This window comes from Podarcis vaucheri, assembly GCF_965113315.1.
Source record: "Podarcis vaucheri genome assembly, chromosome: 6".
Classification (NCBI taxonomy): Eukaryota; Metazoa; Chordata; class Lepidosauria; order Squamata; family Lacertidae; genus Podarcis; species Podarcis vaucheri.
Genome location: NC_138764.1, coordinates 16,136,265 through 16,161,434, shown reverse-complemented (window position 1 = coordinate 16,161,434; position 25,170 = coordinate 16,136,265). Strand labels below are relative to the sequence as shown.

Below are 25,170 nucleotides of genomic sequence, written 5' to 3'. Positions count from 1 at the left end.
GAGTGTTGTCATGCAGGTGTGCAGCCCAGGTGAGCAAGCAGATGGGCAGGTGACCCAGGTGAGCCACATAGGAACTGTCAGGACAGACAGACTACCTTCCTAGCAACTGGCTTGCTCTGCCGCTACCTATCTCAGACTGATGCTGCTATTTCAGCCTCTACAGTGGCAATGGCCAAGGAGGCCCATGCAAGCCACAGAGGAACAGGCAGAACAGAATAACTCCTCAGCACCTCTCCTCTTCTGCTACTGTCATCGGCCACGTTCCCCTTCCTCGTCCTCCACAGCTGAGGCTGAAATGATAATTTTTTGAGGCAAGCAGTAAGGATAGGGGGGGATGAACTGTTTTGGGGTACTGTTATTGCTCAGCGACGTAACATGGGAGCTTAGCATGGTGCATGGAGGCAGGAGCTTTGAATTGGCTCCACCACCATGCACTGAGGTCCCTGCCCTGGGAGAGTAACTGAACCCCACCCATGCCAGCTCACCAGCCACTATCAGGATTGGGCAGTGGTTTGGGCAAACTGGGGGGCTTTGGATGAGCTATAAGGGCAGGGTTGGCAAGGTCTAAGGGAAGAGAGCTTGGGCACAGCCCCTAGTATGCGTATACTAGTACTATATCATTATATAGAACCATGTATGTGCCTTTATTCAGATAAGGAGAACTTTATGGGGAAGCAGGCTATGTCAGCAAACATAGAGGTATATCAGATGCATGTTTTCATGTGCATTTGAAGATGGATGATACAATCCACACTGCAGCGCTTTTAGCTGGTTGCAGATTTTGATGCTTATATGGAGTTGCTAGCCATCATAACTTCACATAGCCAGAGTTGGATCCTGGCATTAGTGGCTACGTTGGCAGTGACTCTTAATCATTATATATAATGTGCACTTTTGTTGAATGTTCTTAAGACACTTCTGAGTTCCCTTTAAGTCCAGTGAAATGAAGTGATATTTGACTTTTAGCACTTGGACATCATTCATTTGCCTACCCTCTCCAGGAAGAACTGAATTAGATTTTATTAGCAGATTGGGCCTATAAACCAGTAGTAACGTTTTATTAGTTTATCACACATCAGCATTAGCAAACTGTAAATCTACTTCAGTGAACAAGAAAAGGTCTCTAGAGGCTTTGAAAAACTGGTGTTTCCAGAGGAAAGAATGTTCTAATCCGAAAAAAGGTATGACCTTAACAGGCAAATATCTTCCTTCCCTCCATTTCCAATGCCCAGCTTGGGAGTCCTGTTGCATTCAAAATGCAACCCCCACATGCAAGGAGGTGGTATTGGAGCTTTTGAGGGAACCCAAAGTCAGCAAAAATCCCCCCAAAAAATATTTAGACAAAAGTACTATAAGGATAGGGATGCGGGTGGCACTGTGGGTTAAACCACAGAGCCTAGGACTTGCCAGTCAGAAGGTTGGTGATTCGAATCCCCGCAACGAGGTGAGCTCCCGTTGCTCGGTCCCTGCTCCTGCCAACCTAGCAGTTCGAAAGCACGTCAAAGTGCAAGTAGATAAATAGGTACCGCTCCGGCGAGAAGGTAAACGGCGTTTCCGTGCACTGCTCTGGTTTGCCAGAAGCGGCTTAGTCATGCTGGCCACATGACCCGGAAGCTGTACGCCAGCTCCCTCGGCAATAAAGCGAGATGAGCGCTGCAATCCCAGAGTCGGCCACAACAGGACCTAATGGTCAGGGGTCCCTTTACCTTTTTACCCTAAGGAGATGAACCCCCAAAAGAGCCCAATGAGGATTGAATCATAGAATTGTAGAGTTGGAAGGGACCCAAGGGTCATTTAGTCCAACCCCCTGCAATGCAGAATCTCAACTTAAGCATCAGTGACCAATGGCCATCCAGCCTCTGCTTAAAAACCTCCAACAAAGGAAAGTCCACCACCCCCTGAGATGGTCCAGTTTACTGTTGAACAGCTTTTACCATCAGAAAGTTCTTCCTGATGTTGAGTCAGAATCGCCTTCCTTGTAACTTGTATCCATTGATTTGGGCCTTGCCCTTCAGAGCAGGAGAAAACAAGCTTTGAATATATTAGATATTCCTTTCATGTTTCCCCCTTCAATTCAGGGCCGAGCCGCTGGGGGCTCTTTCTCCACCTCCATCAGTGTCTTTATCAGTGGCTCCCAAGCAACACCAGCTTCCCATCTCCCTTTCACTGCTGAGGAAGAGCTGTAGCTTCTCAGGAAAGCATCCAAACACATTTGCAACTCAACTTTCAAGTACTGCCCGTGCCAGTGGCAACAACATCAGCTTGCCTGCTTTATGCCCAGGTATTGCTGACTATGGTGTTATACTTAATACAGTGGTACCGTGGTTTGCATACATCTTGGTTTGCATATGTTATGGATTATAAACACGCCAAACCCAGAAGTGCAACCTTTTTGTTTTTTGTTTTTTGGATTACGAACAAAAAGATTTTGGGGGCGCCATTGGCAAAAGCGTGCCTTGGGTTACAACCTGTTTTGGTTTACAAACGGACCTCTAGAATGGATTGTGGTTGTAAACCAAGGTACCACTGTATAACTAAGACAGTTTTATTCCCGTGCTGTTTTTTAACACGTCACATTTTATCAAGGATCTTAACTTAATCCTTTGTACCTACTTAATCCATATTACAAAACACCTTGGATTGTGTCCATTGTTAGTTATACTTTGTGCAGACCCATTGAAATTAAATGATCCACTAACTTATAGAATCATAGAGTTGGAAGAGACCACAAGGGCCATTGAGTCCAACCCCCTGCCAAGCAGGAAACACCATCAGAACACTCCTGACATATGGTTGTCAAGCCTCTGCTTAAAGACCTCCAAAGAAGGAGATTCCACCACACTCCTTGGCAGCAACTTGGCAGCAACTTGGGTCCATCAATACCAGTGGATACATAAAAGTGTCCAGCACAACACTGTTTGGTTAGCAGTCAGCAGGGTTTTGACCATACACCTATCTAAGCCGTTGTAACTCCACTCCAACCGCTTATTCCTTTTGCAGGAAAGAGGCACTTTCCTGGACATGGAATTGGATCATGGTTTACTTGCATTCTTACCTCAAAACTTGAGGAAACACTGCTTCTAGGGAGATATGGCCTTTCGTATCTCAGCTTCTCTCCTTCCTTTGAAAAAACTACACTTTTCCAGATTCAGCAGTGCAATGTACAGGTGTGCTCAGGGATCTTCACTACAGAATCAGGCAGAAGCAGAATGCTGCTTAACTCTGAGAAGTTACTGCTATTATCATTGGTCAATGATTCTGGCAACCAAGAGGGCTGGGAGCAGCTAAGCTCTTGGGAGAGTTCAGCCTAGGACAGTTCGTTTATAAATCCTCCCATTTCTGAAATACTTCTCTAGCCTTAGTCTCAGTTTTTCCATTGTGTCTACAGTTGTCCAAAGACTGTGAAACCAGAGATCTGTCTGCAGAGTTCTCGTTTAGATGTTGTTTCTCCACAGACCCTCCCAAAGCTTACCATACTTTTTCTGTCTATAAGACATGTATAATATGGGTACTCATATTTATGAAAATGGGGGGGGGGGAGAGAGAGATGGCCCAGAGTATAAGACACCCCCTAATTTTTGACATTATTTTTTAGGGGGGAAACCTAGTCTTATACACAAAAAATACAGTATTTGGTGGTGCCTCTGCGCTTCTAATAACTTTTTTTTATTGCTCAAGTATATTTTCTACACTTCAGTCGTGTTGTGGGGTGTTTGTCGGTGGGAGGCAAACATAGTCCTGGAGTGGTCACATCATAGGTCTGTTCCCATTAAATTGTGCTTTTAGTATTGAACTGTAGTGAAAAAACGGGGAGGTGGCTGTGCAACTCTGAATGAAACCTGCCAGGTTTTGGTTAACACATTTCCAGTTACTTCCAGTTTTTGCTCTATAAGACTCACTTTTTCCCTCCTAAAAAGTAAGGGGAAGTGTGCGTGCGTCTTATGGAGCGAATGCAGGCTGCACAGCTATCCCAGAAGCCAGAACAGCTCTGCAGTGATCCCTCTTGCTGTTCTGGCTTCTGGGATTCAGAATATTTTTTCCCCGTGTTTTCCTCCTCCAAAAACTACGTGCGTCTTGTGGTCTGGTGCGTCTTATAGAGCGAAAAATACGGTGCATGCGTGTTTAGGGAAGCTTTTAATGTTTGATGCATTGCGGTATTTTAATATTTTGCTGGAAGCCGCCCAGAGTGGCCGGGGAAGCCCAGCCAGATGGGTGGGGTAATAATAATAATAATAATAATAATAATAATAATAATAATAATAATAATAATAATTGTGGTGGTGGTGCTGCAGGTCCTGCTATCCAGACACTCATTATACAAAGATCCACTTATCCAAACACAAGGAGTTAGTACCCAAACTGCGCTGTATACAATACAGATTTAGATAGTCAGCCAGATTTGTGTGTAGTACCGTAAGCAAATAAGCAGCCTTAAACAAGACTTACTTTGGGTGTTTTGCTGATCCACATCAGCCATTTTACCAGAAACCATGGTGGGAGGTAGGGAGGAAATGGGAGCGTTCGGACCAATAAGTGAGTGTTTTTCCCCCCCTTGTTTGCCTTTTGCAAGGTTTCAAGAAGGTTTTCCCAGTTATTTTTTCATCATATGGGAGTCAAAATTCTGTGGTTGGGAACACATTAGAAATGTTCTCATAGGAAACAATGGAAATGGTCAACTCATTACGTGAATGCTTGTCTAACAAACAATTTCCTGAGAACACATTGTGTTTGGATAGCAGGACCCGCATTTAGGCCTTGTAGAGAAGTGTGTCTTTGAGTGAGTGAGTGAGTGAGTGAGTGAGTGACAGATAGCTCTGGCAATGAATTTTGCTAAGTAACTTGCAGTTTGTAGAAGTTTTAGCAATTTGCTTTAGCAATTAGTTTTTAATTATTTCATAAAATATCTGTGAATTGTAGTGAGTGGTGATAATTCTGAGCAGAACATTTATCTGATGCTTTTCTCAAGGAGACTGTGTATTCAGCTGTTAATCTAGCTCAAGTATTTAGCTGCCTTGTTTTCTCACATGTGGCTCTTTAATTCACTTACACCTGCAGTCTGGTCAGCATTAATACATACTGAAACTGGGTCTTGAATGTTGGTGCAGTAATTTCAGGTTCCTCCACGTCCTACGAGAGAACAAAAAAATTGTCAATTTCTGAAACTTAGTATTAATTAATTCCCATGTTCTTGCTGCTCCCTGAACTTCCTCCAGATGTGGCGCTTGGAATAGACCAGCTCCTGGGTTACAAGCCATCTGGGCTGTGTAAACTGATTTGTGCCTATATTAAACAATAATTGAACAGAATGCGGAAGACTTAATAAAGAAAATGTACATTGCCTGTAAATCCCAAAAATAAAATATTAAAATGTAGTAAATGGGCATGGAATGTGCAAATGAAGACCTGCTTATTTTAATGTGTTTAGCTGTGACCTTCTCAATTTCAGCCCAGAGGAGGGGGGAATCTATTTTTCTCTTTTTAAAATAAAACTCCCCTATAAAACTGCTTACAGAAGTATGTGAGACAGAAACAAGGAAATATAATGTTCTGAACTTGACTGGTCCAAACCACTTGAGCTGCTGTGACAGCTCATAAAACAGAACAGTTTTTAGGTGGACTCTGTTTTAGTTGCCAGAGTGAATTTTCTTGCAGGAAGTAGCCTAAAGGTTTATTTTAGTTTCCAGACTGCAGCTTTGATCTCTCTGTTCTGTCGCTTCTCGGGTTACATAGCCCTTTTTCACTGCAGTAAATCTGCAACAGTTAAATGGAATAAAATTTCCTCCTCCTCACTGATCACATGCTGTTAAATGCCAAGCCACAGCCAGCAGAATGTTTGCAGAGCTCCACTGCATGGTACAAAAGCAGTACAAAAGGTTTAATCACCTTGTCTTTCTACTCTTTCTTCACTACGAGTTCACAAATTCACTTCACAATAGAGATGTACACAGTGGAACTTGGATTTGCTCTCTGATGAAAGGGCAGCTATGTGCATGCTTTACTCATGCGTAAGAGCAGCTTTGACAATGATCCAAACCACAAGGACGGCAAAACGTCTCACCAGGGGCCCAACTCAACATAAAGGCTTAAAAAGAGGATTGGACAAGTTCATGGAGGCAAAGTCTCTTGATGGCTACAAGTCATGGTGACTCTGGTGTGCCTCCACTGTTGGAGACTGCGCTTCTGAATATCAGTTCCTGGAAACCACAGGACAGAAACTGTTCTCATGCTTGGATTCTGCGTATAGGCTTCCCATACGCATCTGGTTGGTCACTGTGAGAATGCGATGCTTTACTAAATGGGCCATTGGCCTGATCCAGTTGGCTCTTCTATATTTTTTTAATAATGCAACTCCATGTGTTCATGCCTAGTTAGCGCTTTCCCAGCTTTTCCGGGCTTTGGTAAGGCAGCGCGAGCACTGCCTTCTGAGTAGACATGGTTGTTGTTTAGTCGTTCAGTCGTGTCCGACTCTTCGTGACCCCCTGGACCAGAGCACGCCAGGCACTCCTGTCTTCCACTGCCTCCCGCAGTTTGGTCAAACTCATGCTGGTAGCTTCGAGAACACTGTCCAACCATCTTGTCCTCTGTCGTCCCCTTCTCCTTGTGCCCTCCATCTTTCCCAACATCAGGGTCTTTTCCAGGGAGTCTTCTCATGAGGTGGCCAAAGTACTGGAGCCTCAGCTTCAGGATCTGTCCTTCCAGTGAGCACTCAGGGCTGATTTCCTTCAGAATGGAGAGGTGAGGATTGCACTATTAAATCAGTGATGGGAAATGTGTGTCCCCCCAGAAGTTGTTCATGCCTGTCTACTGACCCTGCTGGCTGGGGAGAGTTGTAGACCTGGAGGGTCAAAGGTTTCCCATTCCTGAGCTAAATAAATTAGGTGAATTGAGGTTCTTTAAAAAAAAAAATTGGAGGAAAGAAAAACCATTATTCCTAGAGCTTACTAGAAAGGCTTGTCATAGCTCTGTTACCTTAAAGACCTTATAGACCTTATAGACATCTGAGGCCCTTTTCAATGTTGTGAAATTATTGGGTTTCTGCTTTTGTTTTTATTACATATTTTGTGTTTTTTTATATTGTAGTTTTGTGTTGTGATCAACCCTGAGATCTACAGATATAGGGTGGTATAGAAATTTAATTAACAATAATCCTTAACAGTGTTGATACTTAGCATGTTTTGATAACTAAGGGATGCAGGGAGGAGGATGTTATTGTAACACCTATCAGTAGTTGCAAGAATTCAGCCCATTACAAAATTTAGCAGGAGTCTTAAGATGTATGTTGACGAAAAATAACATTGAAAGCGGCTGAGAAATAGGCTCAAGTTTGGTGTGTATTTAGTATTGCATACTAAACAGTGTAGAGACCAAATCCAGTACCTTAGGAAGGATTCAAACACTAGTTGTATTTATCTGTAGCAGAAGCTACAAAACTAATGGTGGTTGATCCTTCCTTCCTCTTGTGGATTGTTTTGTTGGTGTGCCGGTTATTTATTTATGTACTTTTACTGTTGCTGGCTACTTTACTTCTTTTTATTTATTTATTTAGAAATTTTCTGGAACACATCTTCATCCAAACATGAATTCCAGTCTAGTGTATGAACTGTAATAGTGTTTTGATGATTGAATTTTTAAAACCAAAACTGACAATCGTAGCAGTGAAATAAGATCTGAGAAGCACTAAACCAAAAACCATTCAGTTAGCTAAATTAATGTGGTGAATTCTAAAAAGCCTAGACAAATAAAAATGTATTAACCTGGCAGTGTCAGCGCCTCCCTTTACTTCCTCTGGGAGGATATACCAAAGAAGGCCCCCTCTCCTTCCTGGATGTATAAAATATAGCTCTCCTACAGAAGGAACTCAAAGGAAGAGCCTTGTCTGAAGATCTTAATGCATGGGTAGGCAAACTAAGGCCCGCGGGCCGGATCTGGCCCAGTCGTCTCCTAAATCCGGCCCATGGACAGTCCAAGAATCAGCGTGTTTTTACATGAGTAGAATGTGTCCTTTTATTTAAAATGCATCTCTGGGTTATTTGTGGGGCATAGGAATTCGTTCATAGGAATTCGTTAAAAAAAATATATAGTCGGCCCCCCCAGAAGGTCTGAGGGACAGTGGACCGGCCCCCTGCTGAAAAAGTTTACTGACTCCTGTCTTAATGAGCAGGATGATGCCTGTCCCAGCTCACTTGTGTATGTGCCCCGTGGTGCTAGGCCAGGCCTTTGCACCATGAATGTTGTTCTGTGCCAGGTACGGAACCAATATGTGTGACTGTACAGGTGAGCACTCACATAGCTGCAGTCCCAGGTAAACAAGCTGCCTTTCTCCTACTCTCTTGAGGACTGTGCTTATGAAAGAAATTAGGTTTTGTGGGCCACAACGAATTATTGCAATTTATTGGTGTAATACTTTTCTTTTTAACAGAATCGTAAGAGTTGGAAGGGACCCCAAGGGTAGTTTAGCAGGAATCTCAACTAAACATCCCTGGTGGGTGGGTAGCCATCCAACCTCTGCTTTAAAATCTCCAATGAAGGAGAGTCCACCAGTCCTTGTGGGAGTCTGTTCCACTGTCAAACAGCTCCTGCTGTCAGAAAGTTACTCCTTTTTTGTAACTTGAATCTCCTTTTTTGTGACTTGAAGCCATTGGTTCAAGTCCTGCTCTTCAGGGCATGCGAAAACAAGCATGTTCCCGCCTCCATGTGACAGCCCTTTAGATATTTGAAGATGCCTATAGCATCTCCTCTCAGACTCCTCTTTGCTACTTTGACATGTCTCAGCTGATTTAGAGATCCTGAATATATGTGGTATTTTTATTTGCTCTGAAGCAGTGCAAGTCCCAAGGACTTTATAAAATCCATCATGTATTTTTGGAACATTTCCTCTTTTGACAAGTTCTCACGAGCAAATTAGAAAGCTCAGCTGCCATTCTGAAGAGGTCCTAGATCATGCTAGCAGCCCGAGTTATCCGAGAGGTTAAGTATTGGCATTTAGTTTACAGTGCAATTTTCTCTTGACAAGGCTGGCAGACCAATAGGAAAAAGAAATATTTGTGCTCAAGAGAAGTGCATATGTAGAGACCACAAGCTTAACTGATGGCTGGAAATGATTTCAGACTAAAAAAACAAATCATTAAGAGTGCAGAGGGGGGTAAAATATACAGTCCTATTTTAACGGATCTCAAAATGATCGAGCAACTGAAGTTAGTATTACACAGTAATTAGCTAAGCTAAGCTGTTCACTACTTTAACTCCATGTCTCCCAGTCACTGTAAAGGTTCCAGGGTGCAACTAGACCTGAACCCGTTTTGCTTGTCAGTATATTCCACCAGTGGCAAGAAGCTTGTGAAACCTAAACCCATTGATACATAGTCTAAAGGAGGATGATAAATTACTGTTTCCCCCTCTATTTATAGCTTTTTGTTGGATTTCACAGAAGTGCAACTGCTGTTCTGAACAGCAGGAATTCTTACATCCAAGACCTGCAATTTATCCAAGCACACTTTGGCAGCTGTATAAAAATTTGCATATCTGAAAGGTGGCGATTGTTGACTATTAACTTTGAATTAGATTGCTAGCTTGTTAACACAGTGCGGAAGAGGGTGGAGCTTGAGTAGCCTATGGTTTTGAACTATGAGCATGATATTCATTATCATGTGCACGTTTTGATAGCAAAATTCTTGTGTACTAGTGTGGATCCATTGCCTGTTGCTGCATTGTCTTGTCCCCATATACAAAATGGGGATTATGGCGTCACTTCTATCTGCAGCTTTAGAAAAGGAACTGTTAGCTGAACAGCTTTTATAATTACATTTTCTATTCCTGTAACACACCGTGGGATCTCAGCTGAAGGACAGGCAATAAATATTATTTATAAATAAATAAATAAATAAAACCTTCATATAATTCTGGGGTTTATTTATTTTTTAAAGAAAATTAAGGAGATCCATGAAATGGTAGGGCATTGGTGCAGAGACAAGGAGTGATTTCTTGCTGATTTCTTTGTGCCACTTCTTTGTAGCTGCTAAAGCGTTGCTTGAATAGTCATTCTGGAGTTCCAGCTGCAGAACACATTTTTATGTTCATATAAACTTTTTTTTTAAAAAAAACAATCAAACCAAAGCTTAAATTCTTACCACATCGTGGAGGCCTCAGAATCTGCTTTTATGACCCTGGGTCATGCTATGATATAACCAAATTTGCAACTACTCTGAGCACATTAGTTGGTAGGGAGAGTAGAAACATTGAACTTTCATTGTACAAATTCTACCATCCATTTTAGAAGTCAGAATTTGTGCTAATAGGCAGGAAGAGATGAAACCTTCATTAGTTTGTATAATAACTTCTAAGGCCTCACTGGTTCGTATTTATTAACTGCACAAAATCTTGTTCTCTGCATGGAATAGTTTAAGGTTTTCTGCTAGTCTGATGCCTGAAAGGTGTATTTTTCTGCTTCCATCTGAAGCTTAAAGAATCTCTTGTGTGGGCAAAAAAGGCAATGAAGAGCAAAGCCAACACATTTTTAGACAAGCAACTCCTAGGAGTATTATAGATCTGGGCTGATTATCAGGGTGTCCTGCAAATTGGTGACAGTCTTTACTATGCTTGTCCCTTACCAGCCACAAAGTTATCTATGAGTTACCCATTTGTGAGGGTCCCCTTATTTATATGTTAGTGTTTGGGTATGATCGCTCCTCCCTCGTTGCTGTTTGCCACACTAAGAAATGCCTAAAAAGTTCTGTACCAGCACCATGTCTCCATTGGACTTCTGACACTGGCATTAGAACTATCCTTACATTTAAAACTTTAGACACCAGCATTTCAATGTGGGAATTGACCATAAAGGAGCGGCAATTATGTCACAAAAGTAACATGTAAATTAGGCCAGATTCACTGCCTTCCCAGTGATCTTTCCAGTGATCTGAATGTTTTAATATTATGTTGGTTTAATGTCTCAAATTGTCATAGCGGAGCCATCACATACGCAAACCATTTGGAAATAACCAAAATGTCTCGAGCTCTGAACTGTAAGGCTCTGCACCTAATTACTTTCATGTTTATTGAACTAAAGGAGTTGATTTGATCGGAACGTAATTGAAACCATGATTCCCCTCCCCTACCTAATTAAAAATATGTTCAGGAGTAGTTTTGAGTAGGTTGAAGTAAATTGAAAGTGACTGGAAGCAGCTAACAACATCCGGAGATGAGGAGAGAGTGCCACCTACCGGTTCAAAAAGGAGCCTACTCCTCTGCCCCCTTGTACCCATCAAAGAAACGCATGGAATTGGGCACAAAAGGTTTTTGCCAGCAGGGCAGCTTCTGTTCGGTCTATGGAGGATGCTTCCAGATGGGTGCTCAATTTGCAGAAGGGCTGTCACAATATCACCAATGGGCCATTGGCTATCAGGTTTTCCTCCAGAAGGGTAAATCTAGATTAAAAGGAATGTGTGGAAGTATGGGCTGGCCTTTTGATCATAACGACATGTGGATGTTGCAAAAACTTGCAGGCGTGAGAAGCACCAGTTACACAGAGGGCCATCATTTAGAGAGAACCAACATTAAAGATTTTTGAAGCCAAGATTGTGTCTCGCCTCTTATATGGGGTTACCATTGCAGGGAGGAACTTGATGTACTACCTTCAAAATAGATTCCTGCGTACGATATTGGCAGTGCCACATAATACACCTGGAGCACTACACTCTATAAGGCCTTAACTCTATAAAAGTTCGTATACACAAATCCATGTTTCTGTATTGGAGGAAAATATCATTGCAGCCAAAACAACACTTAGCCAAAAGATGCTTTTTGGATTTGCAGACAAGAGAAGGCTGGGTAAAATCTTGTAGAGGTCTGATGCAGAGTTATTTGATCTCCCCGACAGTGATATTGGTAGTTGTTCCTGGTCACAAGAGGTTAAATGTCGTGTTTAGCAAAGTGCAAAAAAAGATATTGAATATATAAAGAATTGCCACCCTGCTATTTGGTACACTAAAATTAAATCAGACCGCAAAAGGGTTATATGTACCTGCGATAATTAATTTCCCCCCCCCGTTATACGATCTTTCACTCAGCTCAGATTTCAGACAATGCCTACTGAATATCTGGATGGGAGATTTACTAACAGATCTGTAAAAGAGTACCTCTGTACATGTGGATCAGGGCTTATTGAGGATCTGGTACATTATATTTTATATTGTCCAATGTATGTTTCACTCAGAGCTAAATTTATCTCCCCTTTTCAGATTGCCTTAGAACAGTGATGGCCAAACTTGGCCCTCCAGCTCTTTTGGGACTACAACTCCCATCATCCCTAGCTAGCAAGACCAGTGGTGATGGGAATTGTAGTCCCAAAACAGCCAAGTTTGGCCATCACTGCCTTAGAAGGTCGCCCAGATGAAAATTAAATGGCTGCTGGCAGATGTTGATAATTGCATCAGCTCTAAGGTGGCACCATTTACACTAGTGGCAAGAAAGAGAAGGTCAACATTTCCGGATAGTGGAAGTGCCAAACCCCAGGGATACTGACCAGAAGGAATGCTTTTACATTTTGGACATTGTAGATTTGTCCTGGTCCGGTGCATGAAATGTCTTTTGCTTTGCAGCTGTGCGATTTGTGCTCATACTGCCATGTGATGGCTATTGGCTATAAACAATAAAATAAGATGATGGTGAATACTTGGCTATGATGGACCAACGATTTGATTGAGTATAAGGCAACATTTTCCATGCAAAGCACTCTGGCTACCCCTGTGTTAATTGCTGCTTCCATGTTACACTGGTCACCCAAGTAGCCTTAATTTGCTGGAGAGACAGCTGATTTGATAAGAACCAGTTCTCTAAGACAGGGCAGAGACTTCAGACCCCAGCATATACTTGATACCAAATAGGTACATTTCAATATATTTTTGCATTCTGGAAAAAGTCAGAGGGGACCTTGCACTGTGTGATGTCTGTTTGCAAGGGTCTGTTTTCAAATGTCAACTCAGGTGTTTTTCTTTTCTGCATAGCGTTGCTGTGGATGGATTTGGCCAGCCCATGGGTATCCCAAGCCGCCCCACCACTGCTTACGGATATCGGCCGGATGAACCGTACTACTACACCTTTGGAGCCCGATAAAACATCCTGTTGTATTAAACTATTGCCTTCCCGTATTCTTGAACTGTAGTTAAATTAAGACTTATCTCTGTCTTCTTAGTGCATGGTTATACTGTTTACGGGTCTTTGTGGTGCATTTTCTTCCGTATGTGTTGCAAAGAAATGTTAGTCTTTCTGTGACTCCCTTTTTGTACAGTTTGTGCTGTATGTTGAAATATATTAACTGGAATATCAACACTTGTTATGTATATTAAGCAACTAATTTAATTGCTATTAAATGCAGGTCCTGTAGACCGTGGTACTGAATACTGAGGCTCTGTGAGTTTTTAAAGAAGCTTACTACAGTTGATGAGCAATAATTTTAACTAGCTTCTGAAAAAGTAATTGATTTATCCTTTTAAATGTCCTTGAAGAAGGCTGAATACCACAACTTAAATCCAGGGTTGGCCACCTTCTATGAGACTTTACGAACAGAGACACACTTCGTACACCTGCTAGAAGTGATATGTTGCATTAGTGTCATTGAATAGTTATAACACAGGTGTGCATATACTTTTGTGACCATGCTGCTTGCAAACTGCAAGAGAAATCCTATGCACATGTTGCTCTGTGTTGTTTGAATATAGGGAGTGGTGTCAAAATGGTGAAAACCAATAGGGCAAACTTCGAAAAAGTGCATACATCTGAATGCCAAATGTTGACTTTACTCTTCTTTGGGGCAACTGTGCTTAATTTACCTCTATGTACAAGGTGTGTTTCCTGAGGAACTTGTACTTACATGTGTACAAGCATAAGTGAGGCATCCAGACCATAGTGACATTCTTAATTAACTGAGATGTAAAAGTACAATTCCACATTTTCCATATTCATCTTCTAGAGCAGTGATGGCCACACTCGGCCCTCCAGCTGTTTTGGGACTACAGTTCCCATCATCCCTTACGACTGGTCCGTTAGCTAGGAATGATGGGAGTTGTAGTCCCAAAACAGCTGGAGGGCCAAGTTTGGCCATCACTGTTCTAGAGGAAAACTGTTGCTATAGATCAGAGCTTTCCAAACTTTTCACGTTGGTGACACACTTTTTGGACATGCATCATTTCGCGACACAGTACAGTGGTACCTTGGGTTACATATGCTTCAGGTTACAGACGCTTCAGTTTACAGACTCCGCTAACCCAGTAATAGTACCTCAGGTTAAGAACTTTGCTTCAGGATGAGAACAGAAATTGTGCTCTGGCGGTGCGGCGGCAGCAGGAGGCCCCATTAGCTAAAGTGGTGCTTCAGGTTAAGAACAGTTTCAGGTTAAGAACGGACCTCTGGAACGAATTAAGTACTTAACCCGAGGTACCACTGTAATTCAGTTTTGCATCATTTCATGACATAGTAATGCAGTTTTACTAGCAAACTGGAGGTTAAACTAACCCCTTCCAGCCCCAGGAGAGAGTTTGTGCGGGAGACCTACACACTGCAGCCAACACACCAAGATGTCGCGACACACGGTTTGGATGGCTCTGCTCTAGACAGAATGTGCCTTTCAAAGCACAGGTGTATCTTTCTGCTTAATTATATATCAGTGCCACCCCAGGAGAACACTTAGGTTGCAAGGAGCTGCTTTGCCAAGAAGCCCAGCCTATGCTGCATGGAATAATGGTGTGCAAATTAGGACTGACTACAGTGGTACCTCGCAAGACAAACGCCTCGCAAGACGGAAAACCCGCTAGACGAAAGGGTTTTCCGTTTTGGAGGCGCTTCGCAAGACGAATTTCCCTATGGGCTTGCTTCGCAAGACGACAGCCCATAGGGAAATATCCGGGACAGCGGGGAAGCGCAGCGCGTCTTCCCCACTGTCCTCGGACCTCCTCCGAAGCCGGGGGGCGGGGGGGGGAACACCTGCCCCCGAAGCCGGGCGGCGTGGCGGGAACACCTTCTGAAGGCGGGCGGGGGGCGAAAGTCTTTGTCCCCCCTGCCTGCCTTCCCAGGGGCTTTTAAATCGCCCCGGACAGCGGAGAAGTCCTCCGCTGTCCCGGGGCGATTTTAAAATGCCGCCCGCCAGCATTTTAAGATCGCCCGGACAGCGGAGAAGTCCTCCGCTGTCCCGGGGTTTTTTAAAATGCTGGGGGTGGGAAGAAAAGCCCTTGCCCCCCCCCCCAGCCTTCAGAAGAGGTCCGGGGACAGACTGTCCCCGGACCTGGTCTGAAGGCGGTTTCCCTAGGAACGCATTAATTGATTTTCAATGCATTCCTATGGGAAACCGTGCATCGCAAGACGAAAAACTCGCAAGACGAAGAGATTTGCAGAACGAATTAATTTTGTCTTGCGAGGCACCACTGTATATATTAGACAATAACAGAAACACAGACCCTCCACCTTCATTTGTGCCAGGTCTCTCTTAACTATGCTGCACTTTGTATATCACTAATATGTCTTTTCCCTGGAAAAGACCCTGATGTTGGGAAAGATGAAGGGCACAAGGAGAAGGGGACGACAGAGGACGAGATGGTTGGGCGGTGTTCTCGAAGCTACAAACATGAGTCTGACCAAATTGCGGGAGGCAGTGGAAGACAGGCGTGCTTGGCGTGTTCTGGTCCATGGGGTCACGAAGAGTCGGACACGACTAAACGACTAAACAACAACAAATATGACAAAAGGATACTAATCCTGAACTGCATTTTATAAACTGCAATGGACGTTTTGACTTCTCCCGTATTTGAGCTTCAAAATGACTTGGCAAACCACCTCCTAATGTCTCCATATCGTATGGAGCAAGGATCATACTTGGCGAAATGAAAAATGTGTGCTGGGGGGGAAAAGCCCCAGACCTCCCACTCTGGTAATTTCTTTCCATGTTCATTTTGCTATCCAAAATACTCCCAGGAAATACCTCCCCAGAGTCCTTTTACTACATTTAATGGAGAACTATTTGTTTTAATGACTGTAGAAGCTGTCTGTTTGTGTTGCTTTTTGGTTAAAATGCTGAAGCAATTGAGTTGGGGGGCCTTAGACACACGCAGACCACCTGCCTTGACTGTTTGGTTCTCACCTCAGCGGCTCACACTTCAGACCCGTTGAGCGGTTACTAGCAGTTTTCCCAATGTGCATCGGGAATGAACACACAAATCCCACAGAAAGGAACTATGGAAATAAATTTTAATAGCAGCTAGACTGGTTTAATCTGATCCTGGATTCAGTCCCATAATATATGAAGCAGGAGGGTTTATTAATTTCTGTAGTATTTTGACACTATATTAAAATGCCCCGGCTTATGTTAGCTTTCTCCAGATGCTGGTGGCATTATTAACGTTACTCACCCTTACATGTTGCCCCACTACACAGAATGCATCCTTCACCTGGGCTTGTGTCTGATACTAAAAGGAAAGATTGATTGTCTATAAATTACTAATATGCAATGCGACAAGCGCACAAGAGTTTATGTGTACAGAGTTAGGCCAGCATCTCCTAGAATCTAGGGGCTGGATTATGACTTTCAAATATTGGCTAAAAAATCTTTTTAATACAGACACGGAAAGCTTACTTCTTTATTGAGAGATACACATAATTCTACATGGTTTTCTGATACTACCCTCAAACTCAGGCAAATAGGGATTGCGATAGGTTCCCTTCTTCTGTTGGATGACTCACAAATCTCTCTCATCAGGCAGAGGCTGCTAGATCATGAAATCTAAAAACTCTACCCCTCCCAGCCTTTTTAAGCACATCTGCTTATTTAGGATTGCAGCCCCACCATGGTGTCATGCCTAATAATTTAGAAACTCCATTGCAGAGTTTTTATGCTAGCTCATCTAAATACATTCCTCTATCATCTATATTGTTTGAAAAGTTTCAAAAAATCCCCTTCCAGAACAGATTCCGTCCCTGGAATAAGAAAACACCAGATACATCACATAATTTTGGATTGCTCAATTCTCTACACCCATCGCAGAAATCTCCTAGTGACTCCCTTACAGTTCAAAATGTTGTTTTGCAAAGAGTCTGTAATCCAGTATTTGCTGAGAAATGCTACTCCCGAAACCAAGATTGTTTCCGGGTACTTGGCTGAGATCTTTAAAGCTAAATCTAAAGTTGCCTGATTTATTCCATGGTGGATATCTAGTCTTCAGTGGCTTCAAAATGCAAGAAAGGAGATACCGACTAAACATCAGGAAGAACTTTCTGACAGCAAGAGCTGTCGGCAGTGGAACAGACTCCCACGAGAGGTGCTTGACTCTTCCTCCTTGGAGGTTTTTAAGTAGAGGTTGGGTGTGTTAGGATACTGATGTTCTGTTCCACCTTAAAACAGATGTGTGGATTGTTGTATGTCACATGTCTGTTTACACTCCAGCACAGCTTGCTGGGAATTTTCGTTTGTGTGTATAGCTTTTGCTTTTGCTGCTTGCTCTTGGACACGAAAGGGAGAAGACATGTTTTTCCTTTGTCCTGACATATGCTGAATAAACTGCCTGTAAATATACTTTCACAGCTGTCTCCTGCCACTTCTGTTTGCGCAGTGTTATTTTCTCTGCTGATTGGAGCGTGCTCCAGCTTCTGAAGGCTTCTGAAACTGCGGGTCGCTGTTTCATGCTGAACCAAGGACCGGAGATCGCCCGGCTACCGGCCGGTGGGCTGGAGCTAGCTGGGGCTGGCAAATTGCCCCTGTTTCCTTGGAAGCATCTGTCATGGATGCTTTAGTTGAGATTCCTGGCATTGTACAGGGTTGGACTAGATGACCCCTGGGTGCCTTCCAGCTCTAAGATTCTATGATTGTCCCTTTGGGAAAGAGAACTTGCAAATCAGTACTTCCAAATATGTCTGGTAAGTTTACATTCTTCGTAATACACTCAGTCTCCATTTTTCTTGACATAATTCAAATCCTACAGGTGACCTTCCACTGAAGAGCTTTCTTGATCCCTGAAGGCATCCAGGAAATATATTGAATTCCTCTTACCTCTACAGAGACAATATTTAAATCTTGGTGCCTTTAAAATTTGAATAACGCCTAAACGGATACCATCAAGTTATTTGAATAATTGTTGTTACAGATAATTGTCAGAGAGGCAGGAGTTCTTCTTTTTATCCATTTATCTATTAATTTAGCTATTTTCCTCTGTTCTTTTTTCTCTTTCTCTTTTTTATATAGCAAGGATCATGAGTATTGCATTTTATATTTTCTTTCTCTTTATTCTTCTTTTTGATATATAGCTTTCTATTCTCTTTTTATAAATGAGTTTGGATTTCAGTGCTCAATATCTTTAAAATCTTCAATAAAATTGTCAACCCCCCCCCCCACAAAAACTCACTGCAAAATAACTGCGAAACTTTGGCCCTGGTTTCCAGGGGATCCCAAATGTTGGGGTTCATAGTTGTTAAGTACGAACCCCGTGTTTGATATATCAGTTATTCCTTTTGTGGGGTGCTGCAAAATGCGGGGTTTTCCGCTGCAAAAAAACTGCAAAACTTTGGCACAGGTTTCCGCACTTCTTCCTAAGAACTGTTGCTCCAAGCAGCAACTTGCCATCTTGTCCCCCTTTATCCAGAAGTGTTCCCCCCCCCCAAAAAGGGCACATTTTTTCTTGTGGGACGTCATGCCTCATGTGACCTCCCCTTCCCAACGCAGTTCTTCTGCTAACACGCATCTAGGGAAGGGAAGGACAGCACCTACATGGCCAATTGATGATGATGATGATGATGATTTTATACCCCGCCCATCTGGCTAGGCTTCCCCAGCCACTCTGGGCGGCTTCCAACAAAATATTAAAATACAGTAATCCATTAAACATTAAAAGTTTCCCTAAACAGGGCTGCCTTCAGATGGCCCTGCACTGGAGTTTTATTTCCTTGTGTCCTTAACTGCATCGCTATCAGTCACCTTCTGAACAGGAGAACTGGTCCAGCCTGTGTTCTAAATCTAACACCTGCCACCTTTCCTTCAATACTCCAATTTGTACCATTTATTCATTTGCAACATCCCCTCATTCTAGCACAGGCTTCCTCAACCTTGGCCTTCCAGATGTATTTGGCCTACAACTCCCATGATCCCTAGCAAGCAGGTCCAGTGGTCAGGGATGATGGGAATTGTAGTCTCAAAACATCTGGAGGGCTGAGGTTGAGGAAGCCTGCTCTAGCAGTTATGGGTGCGCCCTTGCAACCCCCCAAAAAAACTTACTGTAGATCTGTAACAATCTAAATAATTGTAATAAAAATATACACGGTCATGGGGACAGAGATGCCCTCTCTGAGAATTGCAGAACATTCACTGAGAGTCTTTTCGGGGCTGTCAGTAGATTGAGGACAGGCTTCTTATATATTCATTTATAAGAATATTAATTCTTATACTCCCCCCCAAACTGATGGGAGTTGTGCTCAGGGCAGGATTACAGATTGAAAGGTGTAGGTGTAGAAGGTGTATGTTGGAAGTGTAATGAAATGGAGGGATTTTTATTCACGTGGCATTCCTGTAAAATAATTAAGGAATATTGGGAAACTATATATAATGAATTGAAAAAGATACTTTCAAAAATCTCCCCAAAACATGTGAGATTTTCCTCTTGAGGGTGGTAACAACAGAGGTCCCCCCAAAACATAAATGTTTACTACTATACACCACTGCTGCAGCTAGAAGCTTATTGGCACAAAGGTGGAAAACAAGTCTAGTCCCCACTAAGGAAGAATGGCAGTGTAAAATTGTGGCATCTGAATATAGACTGCATTTTTAATCAAGGCATATATTGGCTTATATCTTGATCAGGTTCCTAAATTAAATGGGCTTAGATTTTCAAAAGTTTCATGCCAGGCAGACCAACTGCTTAAGAAAACACTGACAGTGTTTTCCTCCCAGACAAAGGGCCCCCCCCTTGATTTATAGCAGAAAACAATTCTCAAAGTCGTAAAAGCTGGAATTACAGACTGAGTGAGGACACTGACCCAGACATCCATTGGACAAGCAATATACATTCCATTCCGAGCCACATCACTCGATGTCACGGATTGATCAGGTCTGGATATCAAATGAACTTTGTCCTAGGGTAAAACAAGTTGAAATAAAACCGAGAGTAATCTCTGATCACAGCCCGATAGAATGGGAACTGGAGAGCTATGACAGAAGAACTTTCAGATGGAGACTAAAGCATTATCTCTTAAATGATCAAAGAATTGTAGAAAATGCGCATAAAAAGTTATCAGAATATTTCATGGATAATCGAGATAAAGGTACAAACATTAACGTAGTCTGGGACGCCAGCAAAGCTGTGATAAGAGGATACTTTATCCAACAGAATTCGATTAAAAATAGGAACAGAGAGAAAGGAAAAGAGGAAATTTTAAGGCAGATTATGGATAGTGAACAAAAATTAATTCGAAAACCCAACTCTCAGAGAATAAAAGAAAACATAAAAATTCTCCAAGCCCAATTTGCTGCGATAATAAATAGAGAGATAGAGTGGAATGTTAAAAAGTTAAGACAAAAGAGCTTCGAATTCTCAAATAAATCTGGAAAGTGGTTGGCGTGGCAGATTAAGAAGAGAAAAGAACAAAGTACAATAAATAGAATTATAATAGAGGGAGAAGAGGTTACTGATCCAAAAGGAATTAGGAAAGAGTTTCTAGATTACTATAGAAACCTTTACAAAAAGAAAGATAGAAACAACTCAAGGAAGATAGAAAGATTTCTGAAAGAGAAAATGGTGCAGAAAATCCCAATTGACAAGAAGCAACGATTGAATAAGTTAATTGAAACAGAAGAGATAGAGGAGGTAATTAAAGATCTAAAAAGAGGGAAGGCTCCGGGACCCGATGGATTCACAGCAAGTTACTACAAAGAGATGAAATCCGTACTTGTGAATCCTTTGAAGGAGACTATGAATAATGCTTTAAGAAAAGGAGAAATCCCAGAGACCTGGAAGGAGGCGTTCATTACTCTCATCCCGAAGCAGGACACAGATTTAACCCAGGTTAACAACTATAGGCCAATCTCGTTGTTGAACACGGACTACAAAATATTTTCAGGTATTCTAGCAAGAAGACTGAAGTCCATATTGGTGGAAATTATTCACAAAGACCAGGCCGGATTTCTTCCAGGCAGGAATATGAGGGACAATATAAGAAATATAGTTAATATGCTAGAATTCCTATCGGTTAGAATCGATAAGCAGGCGATAATGATGTTTGTAGACGCGGAAAAAGCGTTCGACAACGTGGCGTGGGACTTTATGATGAAGAACTTAGAACACCTGGATGTAGGCAGATATTTTTTTAATGGAGTGAACGCAATATACAGAGATCAAAAGGCCAAAATGATCATAAACAATATTGTGACAGAAGAAATAAAGATACAGAAGGGAACACGACAGGGATGTCCACTCTCCCCGTTGCTGTTCATAATGGTATTGGAAGTACTTCTGAATTCAATCAGACAAAACGGGAAAATTAAAGGAGTGACAATTGGACAACACGCTTATAAGACCAAAGCATTTGCAGACGATTTAGTCATCATGACGGAAGACCCAATAACTACAATAGAAGAAATCCTAAAGGAAATAGACCAATTTGGAGAAATAAAGGTAAAGGTAAAGGTACCCCTGCCGGAACGGGCCAGTCTTGACAGACTCTGGGGTTTGTGCGCCCATCTCACATCTGTTGGCCGGGGGCCAGCGCTGTCCGCAGACACTTCCGGGTCACGTGGCCAGCGTGACAACGCTGCTCTGGCGAGCCAGAGCCGCACACGGAACGCCGTTTACCTTCCCGCTGGTAAGCGGTACCTATTTATCTACTTGCCCCCGGGGGTGCTTTCGAACTGCTAGGTGGGCAGGCGCTGGGACCGAGCAGCGGGAGCGCACCCCGCCGCGGGGATTCGAACCGCCGACCTTTCGATCGGCAAGCCCTAGGCGCTGAGGCTTTAGCCCACAGCGCCACCCGCGTCCCTAATATTTGGAGAAATAGCAGGCTTTAAATTAAATAAGAGGAAAACAAAGATGATGGTAAAGAATATAGATCAAAGAACAATAGAAATAATCCAAGAACAGTCACAGATACAGGTGGTTAAGAAAATAAAATATTTGGGGATTTGGCTTACGCCTAAAAATATAGACTTATTTAAAAATAATTATGAGCCAGTGTGGAGAGAAATAAGAAAAGACCTGGAAGCATGGGGAAGACTGAAACTGTCTCTTTGGGGAAGGATCAATACTATTAAAATGAATGTATTACCGAGGGTATTATTTTTATTTCAGACCATTCCCATAATTAAGGGGAGTAGAGTGTTCAAGGAATGGCAGAGAGTACTATCAAGATTTATATGGCAGGGCAAAAAACCCCGTATAAAATATAAACTGTTGACAGATAGAAGGGAAAGGGGAGGCTTTGCCTTACCGGACTTGGGACTCTACTATGAGGCAGTATGTCTCTGCTGGATAAAAGATTGGGCCAAGCTAAAGAATAAGGAGTTACTCGATTTAGAGGGTTTTAATAACAGATTCGGCTGGCATGCCTATCTGTGGTGTGGTAAGAGGAAAATGCATAAGGGGTTTGAAAATCACATTTTTAGAGGCCCACTTATCGAAGTATGGGAAAGATATAAGTACATACTAGAACCTAAGATCCCACACTGGCTTTCACCCCTTGAAGTGATGAGCCTCAAGAAAATCAATATGAGTGGAGACTGGGCAACATATGAACAACTGCTAACGAAAGAGAATGGGAAATGGAAATTAAAACCGTATGAGCAGATTAAAGGGTACGTGTATGACTGGTTGCACCATGTCCAAGTTAACGAGATGTTTAGAAAAGAGGCCAAAGATAGAGGGTACGCAGATAAAGAATCAAAATTCCAGACGGAAATTATAAATAGCGAGGTGAAAATAATATCTAGAATGTATAAGATGTTGCTGGATTGGAATTTGGCAGACGAAGAAGTTAAGACAGTAATGATCCGATGGGCCAATGATGTGGGCCACGCTATACAATTTGAAGATTGGGAGAATGTATGGAAAGAGGGTCTGGATTTCACCGCGTGTATGACGGTGAAAGAGAACGTCATGAAGATGTTTTACAGGTGGTACATAACACCTGCGAAATTGTCAAAAATGTACAAAGTAGACAGCAAATGTTGGAAGTGTGAAGAGAAGGAGGGTGTTTTTTATCACATGTGGTGGGAGTGCAGGAGAGTGAGAGAATATTGGGAGGAAGTATATATTGAATTAAAAAAGGTTCTAAAATATACGTTTACCAAAAAACCCGAAATTTTCCTGCTAGGAATACTAGGGAATGAAATTAAGAAGAAAGACCACAAATTTATGTATTATGCAGTAACAGCAGCAAGGATAGTCCTTGCTCAGAAGTGGAAAAAAAAGGAAATGCCAACAATAGAGGAGTGGAGATCGAAGTTACTAGACTACGCGGATTTGGACAGATTGACTGGAAAGATCAGACATTTAAGAGACCAAAAGTTTGTCAAGGACTGGGGGAAATATGTGGATTACTTGGAGCATCTTAGTGAAGGTCAAATAACGTTAAGGGGATTCAGAGAAGCACTGTGAAAGAGGAAGAGGTATTGTCCAAGGTAAATAGAGGTAGAAGAATGTCTAATGACAATACATACTAGGTAATGTGTATCTTAGAATTTTATTGCGGAAGATTTACGGGCGGGTTGAAGGAAGTCCAGGAAGAAACAACTATGTTAATTTGACAGGTGGAAAACTTTTTATTTGTATATATGGTATATCTGTCTTGTGTTGTTATTCTTGTTCTTTATTCTTATGCTTTAGTATTTCATTCTTTTTTTCTTTACTTTTAGAAAACTAATAAAATATTTATCTGGAAAAAGAGTGAGGACACTGACCCTACATGTTATAAAAAGGGCAGAGACCAAACATAATTAGGAATGGGTAAAGTAAAATAAAACCATTAAACTTGAGCCACAGGACAAAAGGCCAAGGGCACATGGGAAAAGGGGAAGAGGCTTTTTCTCCTATTTTATTTTGAGGCTGTAAACTGTTTCTTCCTTTTTACTTTGAGGAAGTTTATCCTTTTAAAAGGCTACCTATGTTATGTATTAAATATATTGTCTTAAATGTAATTATGCAAAGGATTTAAGAAATGCTAGATTTCATATAGTTGTATTTAGCCCCCCTTGTCAGACAAGAGACGCCAAACGAGCCCTCATAACAGATGGCTGTCAGACCTTTGTTTAAAGACCTCCAAAAGGAGATATTTCATTGATGATGCATGAGAATATGAACCCAAGGTCTCTGACATCTGTTCAAGATAAAATTTTAAAATTATTAACCATCTGTTTTGGAGGGCAAGGAAGACAAGAGGTGAGCTGGTAATTAAGATTCCTTGTTGAGACACATGTAAGATATATTACTACTTATTTGTCATTTATAGATGAAACAATATATAGCTCTTTGTGTTCCATATAAGGACAGAAGGATATGGGTGTATCTCTTAGAATTAATTATAGCAATCAGCCAATAGGAAATCCAACCAGGCTGATTGGACAGAGGTAGCCACAGGAGGAGCAAAGGGGGCTGGATTAAGGGAATATAAGTGCTGGCCATAATGGCAGGAGGCCAGGCCAGAGCTTGGTAACCATATACCACTGTGCCTCTTATTTATTTGTCTGACAAATAAATTATTTTTTTAATTTCTCTGTTGCTGCGTTGAATATTTCATTCCAGCTAAGCGTTAACCACAAGCAGGGTGCTACAAAATGTTCGAATATGCTGAACTGGCTGGTCTGACGAACAGGATAAGAGAAAACAAAAATAAGGAATATAAGGAGGAATGGACAATGTTTATTGAATATTTCAAGAACCAGTATAGACAGATACGTAGCAGGTCTTATGTAAATCCAGCAGAGTTGAAATACATTAAGAGTATTTAATAGATAATTAATTGAATGATTAAAAAGATGTGGATTACGCAGAGCAGTAGAAAAACAAAAGGAACCAGAAAAAGGGTGGAAGGGAAGTCATATGGTATTTGTATATATGCTGTTCAATATGCTCTCTGATCCTGCTTTTGAAAATGCAAATAAAAATTAAAAGAAAACAAGAATCACAGAAAACACCCGTGAAAATTCAAACATGAGTAGAA

The 25,170-nt window shown here is 41.9% G+C and overlaps 1 protein-coding gene and 1 long non-coding RNA gene across 3 annotated transcripts in view; one reads left to right on the top strand and one right to left on the bottom strand.

Moving 5' to 3' along the window:
- The window catches only part of KIFAP3 (kinesin associated protein 3), a 73,299-nt gene extending 59,907 nt beyond the window's left edge, over window positions 1-13,392 (top strand). For both annotated transcript variants that reach the window (XM_082225461.1, XM_082225460.1), the window contains exon 20: window positions 12,999-13,392. In XM_082225461.1, coding sequence (XP_082081587.1) covers window positions 12,999-13,107 — 109 coding nt within the window. In that variant the 3' untranslated portion in view covers window positions 13,108-13,392. The remainder of the gene's footprint in view (window positions 1-12,998) is intronic.
- The window catches only part of LOC309533933, a 274,946-nt gene that overhangs the window by 233,383 nt on the left and 16,393 nt on the right, over window positions 1-25,170 (bottom strand). The window lies entirely within an intron of this gene.